This window comes from Cervus elaphus, chromosome 31, assembly GCF_910594005.1.
Source record: "Cervus elaphus chromosome 31, mCerEla1.1, whole genome shotgun sequence".
NCBI classification, from domain to species: domain Eukaryota; kingdom Metazoa; phylum Chordata; class Mammalia; order Artiodactyla; family Cervidae; genus Cervus; species Cervus elaphus.
Window position 1 is genome coordinate 54,709,299 of NC_057845.1, and position 16,934 is coordinate 54,726,232.

General features: G+C 42.3%; 1 protein-coding gene across 2 annotated transcripts; it reads right to left on the reverse strand.

Annotated features, from left to right (window-relative positions):
- Window positions 1-1,383: 1,383 nt before the first annotated feature.
- On the reverse strand, window positions 1,384-15,600 carry GCSAM (germinal center associated signaling and motility). Of its 2 annotated transcripts, XM_043893143.1 has the most exons (6): window positions 15,346-15,598; window positions 11,759-11,827; window positions 8,874-8,918; window positions 7,862-7,908; window positions 2,929-2,957; window positions 1,384-2,057 (listed from the first exon to the last, which is right to left on the reverse strand). In XM_043893143.1, the coding sequence occupies exons 1-6, from the start codon at window positions 15,372-15,374 to the stop codon at window positions 1,740-1,742; spliced, it is 537 nt and encodes a 178-aa protein (XP_043749078.1). In that variant the 5' UTR covers window positions 15,375-15,598; the 3' UTR covers window positions 1,384-1,739. The 2 variants fall into 2 exon arrangements, with proteins under 2 accessions (XP_043749078.1, XP_043749079.1); XM_043893144.1 differs by lacking the exon at window positions 11,759-11,827 and having other exon boundaries at window positions 15,346-15,600.
- Between the last annotated feature and the right edge of the window lie 1,334 nt (window positions 15,601-16,934).

The window sequence follows — 16,934 nt, forward strand, 5'->3', positions numbered from 1 at the left end:
TGGAAGCCAGGAAATCAGGCTCTAGGTAAAGTTTTGCCACTCACTTGCAGTGTTGCAGTGAGCTAGTTTATCCTCTCTGGGCCAAAAAAGATAGTGGGATTAAAGGATCTCCAATGACCTTTCTAGTCTATCTTTCTCTGATGCTATGATTTTTCCTAAGATTCTAGGGAGAAATACAAATTTAAAAAATATGGATTAAAATATATATAAAAATCTGGCCTGGAACTTACCAATTTAACCCATGTAACCAACCAAGGCACCAGGGTCAATGAGTCAAAGACACTCTGCAAAGGACACTACTACTTATTATTATTTTTTAATATACATTTATTTTTATTGGAGTACAATTGCTTTACAATGTCGTGTCCATTTCTGCTGGACCGCAAAGTGAATCAGCTCTATGTATACACATATCCCTTCCCTCTCGAGGCTCCTCCCGCTGCCGTCCCAGCCCTCTAGGTCATCACAGAGCGTCAGGCTGAGCTCCCTGCGTTCTGCAGCGGGGCCCCACTAGCTGTCTATTTTACGCGTGGTAGTGTTTATGTGTCATTATTACTCTCCCAACTCACTCCACTCTCTCCTTCCCCTCCCCCACAGCAAAGGACACTTCTTAGAGGCCTGGCGTGAGAGGAAAGCCACAGGCACCTACCTGGAAGGTTATGAGCGAGGAGTTGGGGACACAGACATATGTGGAATGAGGTTGCCCCTTTCGGTAACCCAGGGGCTCTTAATATGATGGGTGAAGCTTTTCTGTGACTTCAGGGCACAATCACACAGACATTTTGTAAGAAGAACCTGAACGAAGGAGCAGGGGACCAGGGAGTCCCTCCCGCCACTGAGTAGAATGGCCCACATCCAAAGCCAGAGAACCAAAGATGGTCACTTCCTTCTCAAAGAGTGAGTATTCGGGATAGTTGGGTGATCTTTGGATGCTGGACATCAAGGAGGATTTAGGAGGCTTTGAGGTCTGCAAACCACTTTCTACATGGGCCTCCATAGCAAGAGCTGTCATGTGTGTGGGGAGCGGAGAGAGGCTGAAAGTGCTCCATGCCCCAGACCTGCTTCAACCAAATTTCCCCACTCACGGGTTTATTTGCTGGTATTAATTGCTGGAAACAGCGACAGACTTTATTTTCTTGGGCTCCAAAATCACTGTAGATGGTGGTTGCAGCCATGAAATTAAAACACACTTGCTCCCTGGAAGAAAAGCTATGACAAACCTAGACAGCATATTAAAAAGCAGAGACGTCACTTTGCCAACAAAGGTCTGTATAGTCAAAGCTATGGTTTTTCCAGTAGTCATGTATGGATGTGAGAGTTGGGCCATAAAGAAGGCTGAATGCTGAAGAATTGATGCCTTTGAGTTTTGGTGCTGGAGAAGACTCTTGGGAGTCCCTTGGAGTGCAAGGACATCAAACCAGTCAATCCTACAGGAAATCAATCCTGAATATTCATTGGAGGGACTGATGCTGAGGCTGAAGCTCCAATACTTTGGCCACCTGGTACAAAGATCCGACTCATTAGAATAGACCCCGATGCTGGGAAAGATTGAAGGCAGGAGGAGAAGGGGAGACAGAGGGTGAGATGGTTGGATGGCATCACTGACTCAATGGACAAGAGTTTGAGCAAGCTCCGGGACCTGGTGAAGAACAGGGAAGCCTGGCGTGCTTCAGTCCATGGAGTCGAACACGACTGAGCGACGGAGCATCAGCAAATTAAGCGTTGGTCCAGTCGCTTCATCAGAGATGAGAAAACTGAGCCTGAGGAGGGGGCGCGAGTGGGCGTGACTGTCTCAGGGAGTGAGGCAAGGTTCCGCCGGGCATGAGAAGTTCATACTCGTCCTCTGGGGAGGATGGGTGCTTAGGGGCGGAGGGCACGCGAAGGAGTGAGTACTCAGTCTCGGTTCCTCCCAGCGATGCTCTGGGCCTCTCAGCCTTGAGGGAAACATTCTCATAGGATTCTTCAGCAGAGATCCCCGACGGCCTTTTCCCAAGGACGCTGTGATTGATGAGGGTGTAGCACAGATCCTCCGAGGAGCCCTGGTCACCATTCTCTTGCTGGGTAAAGGAGAGCCAGAATTAAGACTTGGCCTCTTGTCATTCTTCTACTTCATCTCAACAAGGCTCAGCCTCGGGCAAAGTCTGTCCTCCATGACCACTTTCCCTTCACCTCTTGTTTATTTTTCCTAAATGGCTGCCCCACCCCAACCACCAGCCCAAGCTGTCAGACTTCCCATGCTACTCAGAGAATTCCGCCTGCTCAGGCGTGTCCTCTCTTCCCCGTATCCCAGAGTGACCTCCCTATATAATTCCCAAAGTCTCAAGACCATGAGGGCAGCCATCCTTGTATAAGAGAACAATCCAAAAACAGCTTAAAATGCTTGGGTTATGATGTTTAACCACCCACTCTAGAGATATTTACATTATTAAAGGAGAATTCACTCAATTGAAGGTCTTCTTCAGTGAAATCTCAGGAGATAATCAGCAAAACAGCAAGGGACAGAAGGAGCATGGATTTGGAAGCAAGACTTTTGATCCATGCTTCTGCCATCTTGTCAGCTGTCTGGCTTTGAGGGAATATCACTTAATCCTTCTATAAAATGGATAGGAAAATAATAGTACCAATCTTATAGTGTTGTGACAGTTACATGAGATGATGCATGTGAAGCACTCAGCCCACATAAACTGGCATAAACTGCCTGGCATAAACTAAATGCTCAATAAATATAAGTTCCTTTCAATAAACTGTGCAACAGAAGTGGCCATAGCTTCTGCTACCGGACTCTGCGTATGTCCCTGGACCCACACGCACTGGCATCCAAAGGATTCAGTATTAAGGTCACAAGGGGTCTTGGAGGTCTTCTCCTGCTACCTGAAGTCTGCATTTCTACTGTCATCTCAGAAAAAGTCTCAGAGATGTTTGCATTACCTGAATGGGAGCAGATGATGTTTCTTCATCTGGAGAAAGAAAATACACTTAATGAATTTCAGGTCATGGGAAGATTTCTGGGAGGGGAGGAGAGAGGCACTGAAAGATAAGCAACCAGAAAACCAAGGAACAGCTAGGGTTCCTTCCTGGGCTATCCTGATCTTCAACACATTCCTGGTCATCTAAACAAGAAACAGTCAAATGTGCTGAGAGGCCAAGTAGAAGGAAGGACATTCAGTGGGTCTTGGACAGGATGTGACACATCCCTCCCTTTCTCACTCCTTTTCTTCTCTGTCCCTTCTTACCCAGAATTCATTACATGCCTGGTGGTGGTGGTTTAGTCGCTCAGTCGTGTCTGACTCTTGTGACCCTATGAACTGTAGCCTGCCAGGCTTCTCTGCCCATGGAATTTCCCAGGCAGGAATACGGGAGTGGGTTGCCATTTCCTTCTCCAGGGGATCTTCCCAACCCATGGATCGAACCCGGGTCTCCTGCATTGCAGGCAGATTCTTTATCGACTGAGCCACCAGGGCATGCCTACTGTGTACCAAGAATTAGGGAGAAAAAGAAGAATCAGAGATAGACCCTGTCCTCAAGTTGCTCATAGGCTAGCCACAAGGCAGAGGAAGGCTGTTTCTACTATAGGTGACAGGGGATGATGGCGGAGTAGAAGCTGGTGCTCAAGAATAGTTCTACAGAAAAGGAAACTCTCAGACTGAACCATTTTTGAGACCGGTGACAGAAACAAACAAAAGCAGGCCAATTGCTAAAATGTCAACGTACTTAAAACCAGCAGGTTCTGGCCACTCAGCAAAGAGGGAAATACACCAGCTCAATAAGCAAACAAGAGCATTCAATGGAAGCCTCAAGACATCACCCTACCCTGAAGATAGGTGTGCCCATTTTAAAAAACGAGGATTGTTGAAGGAACTTCTGAAAAAAAATCAAGCATACTAACATTCATGTTTTAGGGATCCCTGAAAGAGAAGAGTGAGAGAAAGAGGCAGAAAATATATTTAAAGAAATAATGACTGAAAACTTCCCTAATCTGGGGAGGGAAACAGGCATCCTGGTCCAGGAAGCAACAAGATGAATCCAAAGTGATCCAAACCAAGACATATCATAATTAAAATGGCAAAGTTAAAGAGAGAATTTTAAGGCAGCTAGAAAAAAACAGGAAGTCACATCAGGGGAGCTCCTGTAAGACTATCAGCTGGTTTTTTAGCAGAAACTTTCCAGGGGAGCGGCAGATATATTTAAACAGCCCAAGAAAACTCCACCCAGCAAGGTTATTATTCAGAATTGAAGGAAAGGTAAAATTTCCCAGACAAGCAAAAAGTAAAGAGTTTATCACCACTAGATTGACCTTATAGGAAATATTTAAAGATCTTCTTTAAGCAAACATTATAACTTAAGATGATATACAAAAGAAAATATCTCACTGGTAAAGGCAAATATATAGCAAAGCCATTGTATCAGCCACTTAAAAAGCTAGTATGAAGCTTAAAAGACCAAAGTAGTAAAATCAACTACAGTAAGAGATTAAGGGATACACAGAATAAAAATGTAAAATATGAACAAAAAATAAGCGTAGGTGCGGAGTGGTGAAAATATAGTGCTTTTAGAATGCATTCAAACTTAAGTGACAATCAGCTTAAAACTAATTGGAGAGATGGATAAATTCCTAGAAACATCCAATCTTCCAAGACTGATTCAGAAAGAAATAGAAAATATGAACAGACAAATTACTAGTAAAGAAATTGAATCAATCAAAAAAAAAAAAAAAAACTCCCAACAAACAAAAGCCTATGACCAGATGGCCTCACAAGTGAATTTTATCAAACATTTAAAGAAGAGTTAATACCGAGCCTTCTCAAACTAGTCCAAACTATTGAAGATGAAGGAATGTTTCCACATGCATTTTACAAGGTCTGCATTACCCTGATCCATAAACCAGACAAAGATACCACAGGAAAAAAATACATAGGCCAATTTCCCTGATGAATATAGATATAAAAATCCTCAACAAAATACTAAGAAACTAAATTCAGTAATACATTAAAAAGATCATATACCATGGTCAAGTGGAATTTATTCCAGTGGATAATTCCAAGTGGAATTATTCCATGGATAATTCAATATACACAAATCAATGTGGTATACCACATAAACAAAATGAAAAATAAAAATTATATGATCACCTCAACAGTTACAAACAAAGCATTTGACAAAATTTAATATCTATTTATGATAAAAACTCTCAGTAAACTGATTATAGAGGGAACATACCTCAGTATAATAATGGCCATATATGTCAAGCCCAGAGCTAACATCATGCTCAATGATGAGAAGATGAAGTCTTTTCTCTTAAGATCAGAAACAATACAGGTATGCCCAACACTTACCACTTTTGTTCAACATAATACTGGAAGTTTAGCCCCAGCAACCAGAAAAGAAAAACAGATAAAGGGCATGCAAATTAGAAGAGAAAAAATAAAACTATCACTCTTTGGAGATGATATAATATTATATATAGAAAACCCTAAAGATTCGACCAGAAAACTGTTAGAACTAATAGATAAATTCATTATGTTGCAAGGATACAAAATTAGCACACAGAAATCTGTTGCATTTCTATACATTAATAGCAAACTATCAGAAATTAAGAAAACAATCCTAGTTACAATTGTATCAAGAAGAATAAAATACCTAGGAATAAATCTAACCCAGGAGGTAAAAGATTTGTATTCTGAAAGCTATAAGACATGGATAAAAGAAGTTGAAGATGACACATAAAAAATGGAAAGATATACTGTTCTCATGAATTGGAAGAACTAATATTGTTTTTCACAGAACTAGAATAAATGATCCTAAATTTTGTATGAAACCACAAAAGATGCAGAATAGCCAAGCAGTCTTGAGGAAGAAAAATAAAGCTGGAGATACTGTGATCAGTGATTTCAAACTAGACTATATTACTGTACTATGTTACTGCTAGTTTCCTAGTGGGTCAGTGGTAAAGAATCTGCCTGTCATGCAGGAGACTGCCTGCAATGCAGGAGATGCAGGTTTGATCCCTGGGTTGTGAAGATCCCCTGGAGAAGGCAATGACAACCAACTCCAGAATTCTTGCCTGGGAGGCCCTATGGACAGAGGAGCCGGGCAGACTACAGTCCATGTGGTCACAAGAGCTGAACAGTACCTAGCAACTAAACCACTACCAACATGCTATTGATACAGTAGTCTATGGTACTACTAGTAACCTGACACTACCATTCTGGCTAGTATTAAAAAGACAACAGATAACACTGTTGTCAAGGATGTGGAGAAATGGGAATCTTTTTGCACAGTTGGTGGGATTGTAAATTGCTGCAGCATCTATGGAAAATAGTATGGAGTGTCCTCAAAAAATTAAATATGCAACTACCATACTATCCAGAAATTCCACTTCTGAGTACTGATACAAAGAAAACAGAAGTGCTAATTTGAAAAGATATATGCACCCCAAAGTTCTTTGCAGCATTATTTACAAAAGCCAGGATAGGGAAGGAACCTAAGTATTCCTCGATACATGAATGGATGAAGAAGATGTGGTATATGTATATGCAAGGAAATATTACTCAGCCATAAAAAGAATGGAATTTTGCCATTTGCAACAACATGGATGAATCTAGATGGCATTATCCTGAGTGAAGTCAAAGAGAGAAAAATATCATGATTTCGTTCATATGTAGACCTAGAAATAAGAACAAATGAACAAACACAACAAAACAGAAACAGACTCATAGATACAGAGAACAAACTGATGGTTACCAGAGGGAAGGGGGTGGGGGTACGAGCTAGTAGGTAACAGAACTTAAAAGGTACAAACACCCAATTATAAATAAAGCATGAGGATATACTGTGCAGTATAGGGAATACTGTGAATAGGACTATAACATTAATTATTCTGTATGGTGACAGAGAGTAACTAGATCATCTTGATGTGTAAAAATAAATGCACCTGAAACTAATGTTTTAAGTCAACAAGTTCAATAGAATTTTTTAAAAAGTGTCTGTGAGTTTCAGCATTAGAGGTCTTATTTCTACTATTAGAGGTCATTCCTATTTCTGTTTTGCTTTGATTGAGACTGGGGTTTCCTGACACCCACAACTCCCCTGGGTGAAGTGGCTAGAGGTGGGAGGGCTTTACTATTTTTTTACACACAGGGCTCTTTTTTAAAATTCAGGGTGAATGAACCAGGCTCTCCTCTTTAAACCCAGGAAGGCAAAAGCAAAACTCATTTTCTTTTCTTCTTTGGAAACACTGTGGCCTTGTCCTCCTGCCCCCAATCTCCCAGTTAGATGTGGCACTATTCACCACCCTCTCCTCTGAATGCTTCTGTTTCCTTCATTTCAACCCTGCTTCCATCACCACTGGCCTCCTAGGTGGTCTTCCAGCATCCATTTTTGCCACTCTCTACTATTATCTGTCCTCTGAACAGCAAACTGGGTGATGTCTTTGATGCAAATACGATCATACTTGGCCCTTGTTTAAAGCCTTTCAGTGCCTCCTGTAACTCTCAAGGTGAAAAGATCCTAACAAGAAGCTTGGTACCAAGGTCCCACTCCTCCTGTGTGTGCTCTGCGCCCACGCTGGCCTCCTTGCAGTTTCTTACAGGTGCCTTGTGCCCACAGCTTTGGCTTTTATTGTTCCCATTTAACTCCTTCAGCCTGCAGACCTCAGGAGATACGGGAAGGCTATGGAGTTCAGTAAGTCAATTCTTCCCTCAGTGAGCTCCTGATTTAGTGGAGATAGAGACATGCAATGGGACAAACAGCAGCAAATGTGTAAGTATCACCCTAGATGTATGCCCAAGGTGCTTTGGGAGCGGAGGGAAGAAGAAAAGCTAAGTCTGTCAAAAGTAAAAATTATGTGAAAACAATGACTTACTTTGCTTTCGGGAGTCTTGTCGTGCTTCAAAAATGTGTATTTTTTTCCTGGAAAAAAAAAGAAAGTAAATTGGTTGTTTTATTATTCAGAAACTCTCAAAGGGAGTTATACTCAACTATAAAAGCTCACATTTAACTCATTTGTTAAAGTTATAAGGCTTTTATAACGCCTCCTTCAGCCAGAGAAACAAGAAGATAGGAAAAAAGGACAACTGGAAACGAGACTGAGTAGAAATCTACTCTTTTGTGTTTCTCTGTCTCCCTCTGTCAGCTCCCTTCTCCCTTTTCTGAGGCTGGTATGGAATTGACTTATAAGCAGAGAACTGTGGTGATGATGTAGGTAACATTTTTGGAGTTTTCTTTCCTGACAAAATACCAATTTCTTTTATATTAAGGAGCCATTGTTATATACAATCTCAATCTCAGTCTCAATTTTTGATATCTAAACAAACAATCAAGCCAGCAAGCCAACACCTCCCACAAAAGCCCTCAGAAAAACACAGTGTAAATATCATGGCAGCCAGTTATCATCTCAGGGGACAAGGGCAACATCTGCCCTAAGGAGAATGGTCATATGTCCTGGTTTGCACAGACAGTTTAGTTATGTCATTATCAATCACTTAGTGACCCTTAACTATTTTTAGCCTCCTTTTCATTTGCAGAAGTTTTCTGGTTTGGACAATGAATTATACGTCATCCTGGCTATGCCTTCTCTGTGCCTCTGTCGCAGGAGCTCGCTGGGATGTGCAGTGTGATTAAGGGGCCTTTCTCTACTTCAGTAGCCAGTTTCATCCTTGCTTCTGAGACTTTCCCATTTGAAGGGTGTGTAACCACCCATAAGACTAGTGTTCCTGTTTCTCACCAAACTAGAAGTGTGGTTTTCTCTGACTGATGCTAGTGCCTGCTTCCACCTTGGCCACAGCCAGTGGGAGATTCACAGGTAACTTACAGCAAACACCACACTGAAACTACACTTACAGAAAAACAGCCCCTGAAAAGAGTTCTCCACTCACCACGGAAGGCAGAAACACCCCTCAGCGATGTGGCAGTCCGAGCATCTGAAATACCCAAGAAATGATACATATCACAGGTTTAGTTTCTGCAACTTTGCTATGGTGCCTCCCTTCCCTTTGTCATTTCTGTGGAAGACCTTTTTTTCCCCTCCCCCAAGAGAATATTCATTCTAGGTGAATTGGACACATCTATCACTCCAGAATGCTTTCATCCTCCCAGGACACTAACTGGACCTTTGGAAATATGACCTTTATCGACTCCTAATCAGAGAAGGAACTTGCTGCTGTGTTCCTAGCAAAGGCTTGCTCATCCCCACTTCCAGTAATATATGTCGCCTCTTGTGAGGAAGGACACACAGTTATTCCCAGGAAATCTAAATAAAATTGTGTGGACATTTTAGAAATTTCTTTTGGGCATGGATTAGACAATATTTACATAGGAGCCTGCTGCACTCTGAACTTCTCCTATTTATACTCTATTATATTAATATTTAATATATTTATTAATTTTAAGACTTTATTTTCTTGGGCTCCAAAATCACTGCAGATGGTACCTGCAGCCATGAAATTAAAACACACTTGCTCCTTGGAAGAAAAGCTATGACAAACCTAAACAACATATTAAAAAGCAGAGACATTACTTTGCCAACAAAGGTCCATCTAGTCAAAGCTATGGTTTTTCCAGTAGTCACGTATGGATGTGAGAGTTGGACTATAAGGAAAGCTGAGCACTGAAGAATTGATGCTTTTGAACTGTGGTGTTGGAGAAGACTCTTGAGAGTCCACTGGACTGCAAGGAGATCCAACCAGTCTGTCCTAAAGGACATCAGCCTTGAAAATTCATTGGAAGGACTGAGGCTGAAGCTGAAACTCCAATAGTTTGGCCACCTGATATGAAGAACTGACTCATTGGAAAAGACCCTGATGCTGGAAAAGATTGAAGGCAGGAGGAGAAGGGGACGACAGAGGACGAGATGGCTGGATGGCATCACTGACTCGGGCATGAGTTTGAGCAAGCTCCAGGAGTTGGTGATGGACAGGGAAGCATGGCGTGCTGTAGTCCATGGGGTCGCAAAGAGTCAGACATGACTGAGTGACTGAACTACTATATTAATATTTGTCTGCTCACTGGTCTATATCTTACACTAGAACATGAGTTTCGCAAGGGCAGGACCAAATCTGTCTGTTCATCATGGTACAGATCACCAGCATATGCGACAGTGTCTGGCACATAGTAAGTATATTTTCAATAAGTGTCTGATAAATGAAGGAGTAGCTAAGAACAGAGCAACTCTAACTGGCGCAGACCATCAGGTCTGTCTTCCTGACCCCGAGGTAGCTATATAAGGGCTTCCCTGGTGGCTCAGTGGTGAAGAATCCTCCTGCCAGTGCAGGAGACTGGGGTTCAATCCCTGGGTTGGGAAGATCCCCTGGTGAAGGAAATGACAACTCAATTCAGTATTCTTGCCTAGAATGCAAAAATCTATTGCACTAAGTGTAAGGGTCAAATGAAGTTAAATATGGACAAAAGCTATTTTTAAACTGGTTATTTCCCCCAGTCAACTTTTCTGCAATGTATTTTTACATTTCAGTTTGGAGTTTTGGTCTAGGGTAGGTTCAGACAACCTTCTCTGAAACCAGATGAATCTCTACAACGTGGGCTGGTGGTGATTTAGTCACTAAGTCATGTCTGACTCTTGCAATGCCATGAACTATAGCCTGCCAGATTCCTCTGTTCACGGAATTCCCCAGGCAAGAATACTATGTGGGTTGCTATTTCCTTCCCCAGGGGATCTTCCTGAGCCAGGGATCAAACCTGGTTTTCTTGCATTGCAGGTGAATTCTTTACCAAATGAATCACGTGGGAAGTCCTACAACGTGGGCTACATGCTAGCAATTCCGGGTTCCTTTCTCTTAACACAAAGCTTCCCTGGCCCCCGAAGTCTGCCCAGACTCTCCCTCCTTATAATGCCCATGGCCCTACTTGTCTGTTTCATCATTTGGACTGATTACTTTCACATACGTCCAGTGATACACACCAAATATATGAGCCTTTGTTTGTACTGAAGAAAAACACCCTTTCTATGGGGGTTGCCTATGTAGGCTTTGACTGTGCAGTGGCTTTTTCAAAAGCTTCTCCTGAAACCATGGGAAAAGTGCAGATAACTCTTCAAGCCACAGAACAACTGGCTCTATTGCACTTTGGGATTCTTGGATTCAGGGACACTCGTTTCATATTTTAGTGTTTCCCTGACACTCAAAAGTCCTGGTCAGGGGACTTCCGTGGTGGTCCAATGGCTAAAACTCTGCTCCCAACACAGGGGGCCTGGGTTCAATCTTTGATCAGGGAACTAGATCCCACATGCCACAACTAATAGTTTGCATACTGCAACTAAGACTTGACGAAGCCAAATAAATAAAATTAAGGGGAAAAAAAGACCTGATCAGAAGGGACTGATGAGGAAGGCTGCATTTAAGAGCATCATGGTAATCACAGGTGTCTCTCTCCCCAAAACTTTCAATAACTGTAGCCATGTGGGGAATGTGGTCACCTCAGAAACAGAAACTCAGAGCTTAAAGTGAAATGGCCAGAATGGGGCTGGAGAAGAAAGGGACATGAGATTAACAGACAAAGAGACAATAGGAAATAAGGGTCTTCTTTCCACTTCTTTGGGCTATACTAGGTTCCCAGCAAAATGGCACATCTCCTGTCCAAAGGTTCAGAGTATTTTTGTCTTTTGTCTTGTCTTTGCATTTACTATTGTTACAACTGCTGTTGGGTTGAAGCAAGGTCTTCCATTCTGGGGTGTGTGCAGCCCAGGACCTAACAAACTTCATTCCTCACAGGTAAAGCCTGGGAAAATTGCTGTTGGATTTGGTCTCACCTGGATAGTCTCAGTTTGGGGCTTTGACTTCTCAGATTCCAGGGTGTTTCTTGAGTGTTCTGCTGCCACCTAAAACTCAGCATATCAAGAATGAGCTAAGTCTTTGCTCTCCAGCTTCCCACCTTGCTTGATCATGTTTCCAGCCTTCCTCACTTCTGCTATTTGTAGGTGAAACCCCAGCATTGCCTCGGCTTCCTCTTGCTGCCCTTCCATTTGTGAATATGCCCTTCTAAAGCACACACCCCAGTCTGTCCTCGACTTGACCTCCTCTCCATTGCCACTGCAACAGCCCCCCCAGTTTTCTCCAGCAACTGCTGTACACAACCAGGCCCCAATCTTTTTTCCCCAAACCTAGGCCTCCTTGTGACCACGAGATGCCAGGGCACCCAGAAGCCTGTCTGCTCAGTTTGGTTTCGGGGACCCTGCACTCAGGACTGGAAGGGCTCAGGCCTTGTCTCACATACACTGCAGTTTTCACAGAAAGTACCAAGGCAGAGAGCGCAGGATACAAGGGAAGGAGAGAATGAAATGGAGAAAATAGATTGACTCAAAGTCTGGGTTGGGTTTCTGCGTAACTGTCCTTTTACTAGTGGGGAGTGTGGGGTATAGAGGAAAGCAAACTAAAAGCTAAGCATGATTCACCATGTGCTCATTATATATGGGCACACGGACTGTAAATGCTACTTGTTTACATGTACATTATTTATTATGCATACTACTTGTTAAGTGTAAGTAACATACACATTTTTTTATGTTATATTTCATTTAATCCCAGAATAAACCCATGAGGTAGACATTGTGAGTCTATGTCTTATCCATGAAGAAACTGAGATGAAAAAGCTTATGCAACTTGTCTGAGGACAGGTAAGTGAGAGTAAGGGGGAAAACTGAGTTTGCTCCTGGCAGACTCGTCCTCTGAGACTCTGAGCTCCTTTCATGAAGGGAATCAGTGCCATTCTGCCTAATGAGGGGGAGTTTCCTGGATTTTTGTAACAATTTTGATCTGGAGAGACAAGGTGGAGTGTGTTGATTGGATGATAACCAGGTGGTAAGGGTGAAGTTGAAAATCAGATCCAAGTAAATATGAGACTTTTGAGTATATTAAGGAAGATATTTTCAATCAGTATAGAAATGAAGATTCTGGGCCGAGTAATTAGGTGGAAAAATACATATTTCTATCTGACATCATATAATGAGTGTATGATGCTAAAATGTAAAGCAATAAAACCATGAAAATTATACTGTGGATCTGTCTTATCTTGGGATGAGGAAATAATTTTAAGCATAAATTGGTAGAAAGCAAAAAGCTTTCTAGATTTAATGCAATTATGTTTAAACATATAAGAATAACAAAAATTCTGTATGACACAAGACACAGGGACTGGAAAAATAATTTTTGTAATATTTATGATAAAGGGCTAATTTCTTCAAGTAAAAATACCTTTTACAATCAATAAAAGAAAGTACACCAAAATCCAAAACAAAAATTGGCAAAAGGAGTATTAACCCTTCATAGATGAAGAAATACAAATCTCTGGTAAATAAAGACAGTAAAATTAAGATAGCACTTCTAATGTTATAAGTAGTTTTGTGATTTTCCAGTTTACTTTCTTGTTTATATTTTATTCTCCAATTTCTTTTACAGCAAACATGTATTAATGTCACATTTCTTCACCCTCTCACCAAAGTTCTAAAAAACAAAATTATAGATGTAACATCAATCTTAACTTTCTGTCCATCATATCTGTATTTTGTTTTATTTTTCTTTTCAAGACATTTATTTAGGTTTCCAAGCATTCATTCAGCATTTATTGAGCGCCTACTCTATGTCAGAAGCAATGTTAGAAAACACAAATTCAAAGATGAATAAGAAACAGTCTCTACTTTTGAGGACCTCACATCTAGACATAAAAACAGGGATTTATAATCTGATAGAAGAATGCAAGGGTTTCAGATTGACAAAGGGCTGGGAGTATCTGGAGAGAAGTCCTAGACAGCACTGACCCTCATGGAGGGCCAGAGACATTCCATGGCCTTGCCAAGACTCCTTTTGTCAGGTAGTTTTTTGGATCCTATGTTCAAGATCTTAGTAGCATGAACCGAGCTCTGGGACACCAAACATAATCCTGTAAAGACCACGTTCCACCTTCCCAGCTAACTGATTTTCACCATCTCACTTTGTACTGGAGGGACTCCTTTGTTTAGAGTGATACTAATTTTTACAGTAAAAGAAAAAGAAAGAAAACGAAGTCACTCAGTCATGACTCTTTGCGACCCTATGGACTGTAGCCTACAAGGTTCCTCCATCCATGGAATTTTCTAAGCAAGAGTACTGGAGTGGGTTGCTATTTCCTTCTCCAAGGGATCTTCCCAACCCCGGGATTGAACGCAGGTCACCAGCATTGCAAGCAGACAATTTTACTGTCTGAGCCACCAAGGAAGCCATTTTTACAGTGGCCACTGTTAATGAAGGTGATGGTCAAACTGACTAGTATCTCTTAGTTACTGAACCTGACTGTGTACCATGGGTTTGAGCAAGCTCTGGGAGTTGGTGACGGACAAAGAAACTTGATGTACTGCAGTCCATGGGGTTGCAAAGACCTGGACACGACTGAGCGAGTGAAGTAAACTGAACTGATGTACCAGTATCATGCTAGCATCACACACACTAGACTCCTCCAAAGTAAGTATTGTGCTACTAATTCCACTTAAAATAATGAAACTAAGGTTTAGAAAAAAGTTAAGCCAAGTTCCCTACCAATTTCAATGTCCTCTGCTTACCCATTGCAAGGATTGTATACCAGCTAAGGTCTTACGCTATCAGAAAGTTTGCTGTTTCAAGCTCTGAAGTGAAGAGAAGTGAAAGTCGCTCAGTCGTGTCTGACTCTTTGCAGCCCCATGAACTGTAGCCTCCCAGGCTCCTCTGTCAATGGCATTCTCCAGGCAAGAATACTGGAGTGGGTAGCTGTTCCCTTTTCTAGGAGATCTTCCCAGCCCAGAGATCAAACCCAGGTCTCCCACATTGCAGGCAGATTCTTTACTGTCTGAGCCACCTGGTAAGCCCAAGACCACTTGTGTGGGTGGTCAGGTCTCCAGCACTGCAGGCAAATTCTTCACTATTTGAACCACCAGAGAAGCCCACGAATACTGGAGTGGGTAGCCTATCCCTTCTCCAGAAGATCTGCCTGACCCAGGAATCAAGCTGGGGTCTCCCTCATTGCAGGCAGATTCTTTACCAGCCGAGCAACCAGGGTAGTGGTGTTTTTATGCTCTTTGTGGGGCATTAAGAGCTCAAAAGAGTATCCCCTTCCTGCCCCAGAAAGTTGCTCCATTTCTTAGAGAAGCCTGCACAGAACTTCCTTGATTAAGTCCTGCCTTTCAGTGGTCCTGCACTCGTGGGTACCATGAATCTGGGAAGAAGGCCGCCGATAAGGGACTGAGCATGGTCACCGGCATGCAGCAGGCATGTCATGCTTATTAGCCCCTTACCTGGCTGCCTTCTCCCAGCCAGCAAACCTCTTTTTCTCCTTCCGGCCCTGTTGCCCTGACCCGTCTCTCCTGCTCCCCCTCAGGGAGTTTGGACTCACCTGTTTTCCCTTGGCAGCAAGTTCCCCATCCTCTCAGTCCTTTGGGGCCCTCGCCTCGACCTGCCCAGCAGGCAGGCTGCTCCTGACTTGGAGAGGGGGCTGAGCGGCTCTGGCCACCAGGGCAGGGGGAGCTGAGGGGGGTGTGCCCTCTGAGGAGGGGAGGAGGAGCCCGGGGGAGGCGATTCAGAAGCGCCCACAGCACAGCTTCCTAAAATGTCAGAGGCCGAATGAACCAGGCTGTATTTGTAACCAGAAGCCGTTAGTCAGTGAGGGCTTTGAACGAATGGGGAAGCCCCATCTGCAATTGTAAACAGGTCGTAGGGGCTTTTCACTTCAAACGCCTAAACGCCTAAATGTGTTAGATCACTTTGTAGTCCTAGAAACATCAGAAGGGGAACTTTGTTTTAAAACAAAAAAGCTTAAAAATCAAGCCATAAACCAGTAGAAAATATTAGCAAAACATACATCTGATAAAAAGATTTTTATCCAAAGCATGCAAAGAACTCTCAAGACTCACTAGGAGTAGAACAAACATCAAATAAGATGGGCAAGATGGGTAAAGTATTTGAAAAGATATTCATCAAAGAAAATATACAGATGGCAAATAGATTCATGAAAAGATGTTGAACATTGCGAGTATAATGATATAAACCAAAACCACAAAGCATTACTTTTGCACACCCATTAGAGTGGCTAACATTTGAAAATGAAAACAAAAACTGATAATACTAAGTCCTGACAAGGAAATCAGAACATCTGGAAGTCTCATGTATTGCTGGTGGGAATGCAAAATGTTTCAGCCTCTTTGGAAAAGAGTATGGCATATCCTTACCATACAACCTAGCTCCTAGGCATTAACCCAAATGAAATAAGAAATCAAGAACTCTAAGAGCTTGTATGCATATGTTTATAGCTTCTTTACTCATAATTACCAAATAAAACCCAAAGCCTTTGACTGTGTGGATCACAATAAACTGTGGAAAATTCTGAAAGAGATGGGAATACCAGACCACCTGACCTGCCTCTTGAGAAACCTGTATGCAGGTCAGGAAGCAAAAGTTAGAACTGGACATGGAACAACAGACTGGTTCCAAGTAGGAAAAGGAGTATGTCAAGGCTATATATTGTCACCCTGCTGATTTAACTTATACGCAGAGTGCATCATGAGAAATGCTGGGCTGGAGGAAGCACAAGCTGGAATCAAGATTGCCGGGAGAAGTATCAATAACCTCAGATATGCAGATGACACCACCCTTATGGAAGAAAGTGAAGAAGAACTAAAGGGCTTCTTGCTGAAAGTGAAAGAGGAGAATGAAAAAGTTGGCTTAAAGCTCAATATTCAGAAAACTAAGATCATGGCATCTGGTCCCATCACTTCATGGCAAATAGATGGGGAAACAGTGGAAACAGTAGCTGAATTTATTTTTCTGGGCTCCAAAATCCCTGCAGATGGTGATTGCAGCCATGAAATTAAAAGACACTTGCTCCTTGGAAGGAAAGTTATGACCAACCTACATAGCATATTAAAAAGCAGAGACATTACTTTGCCAACAAAGGTCCATCTAGTCAAGGCTATGGTTTTTCCAGTA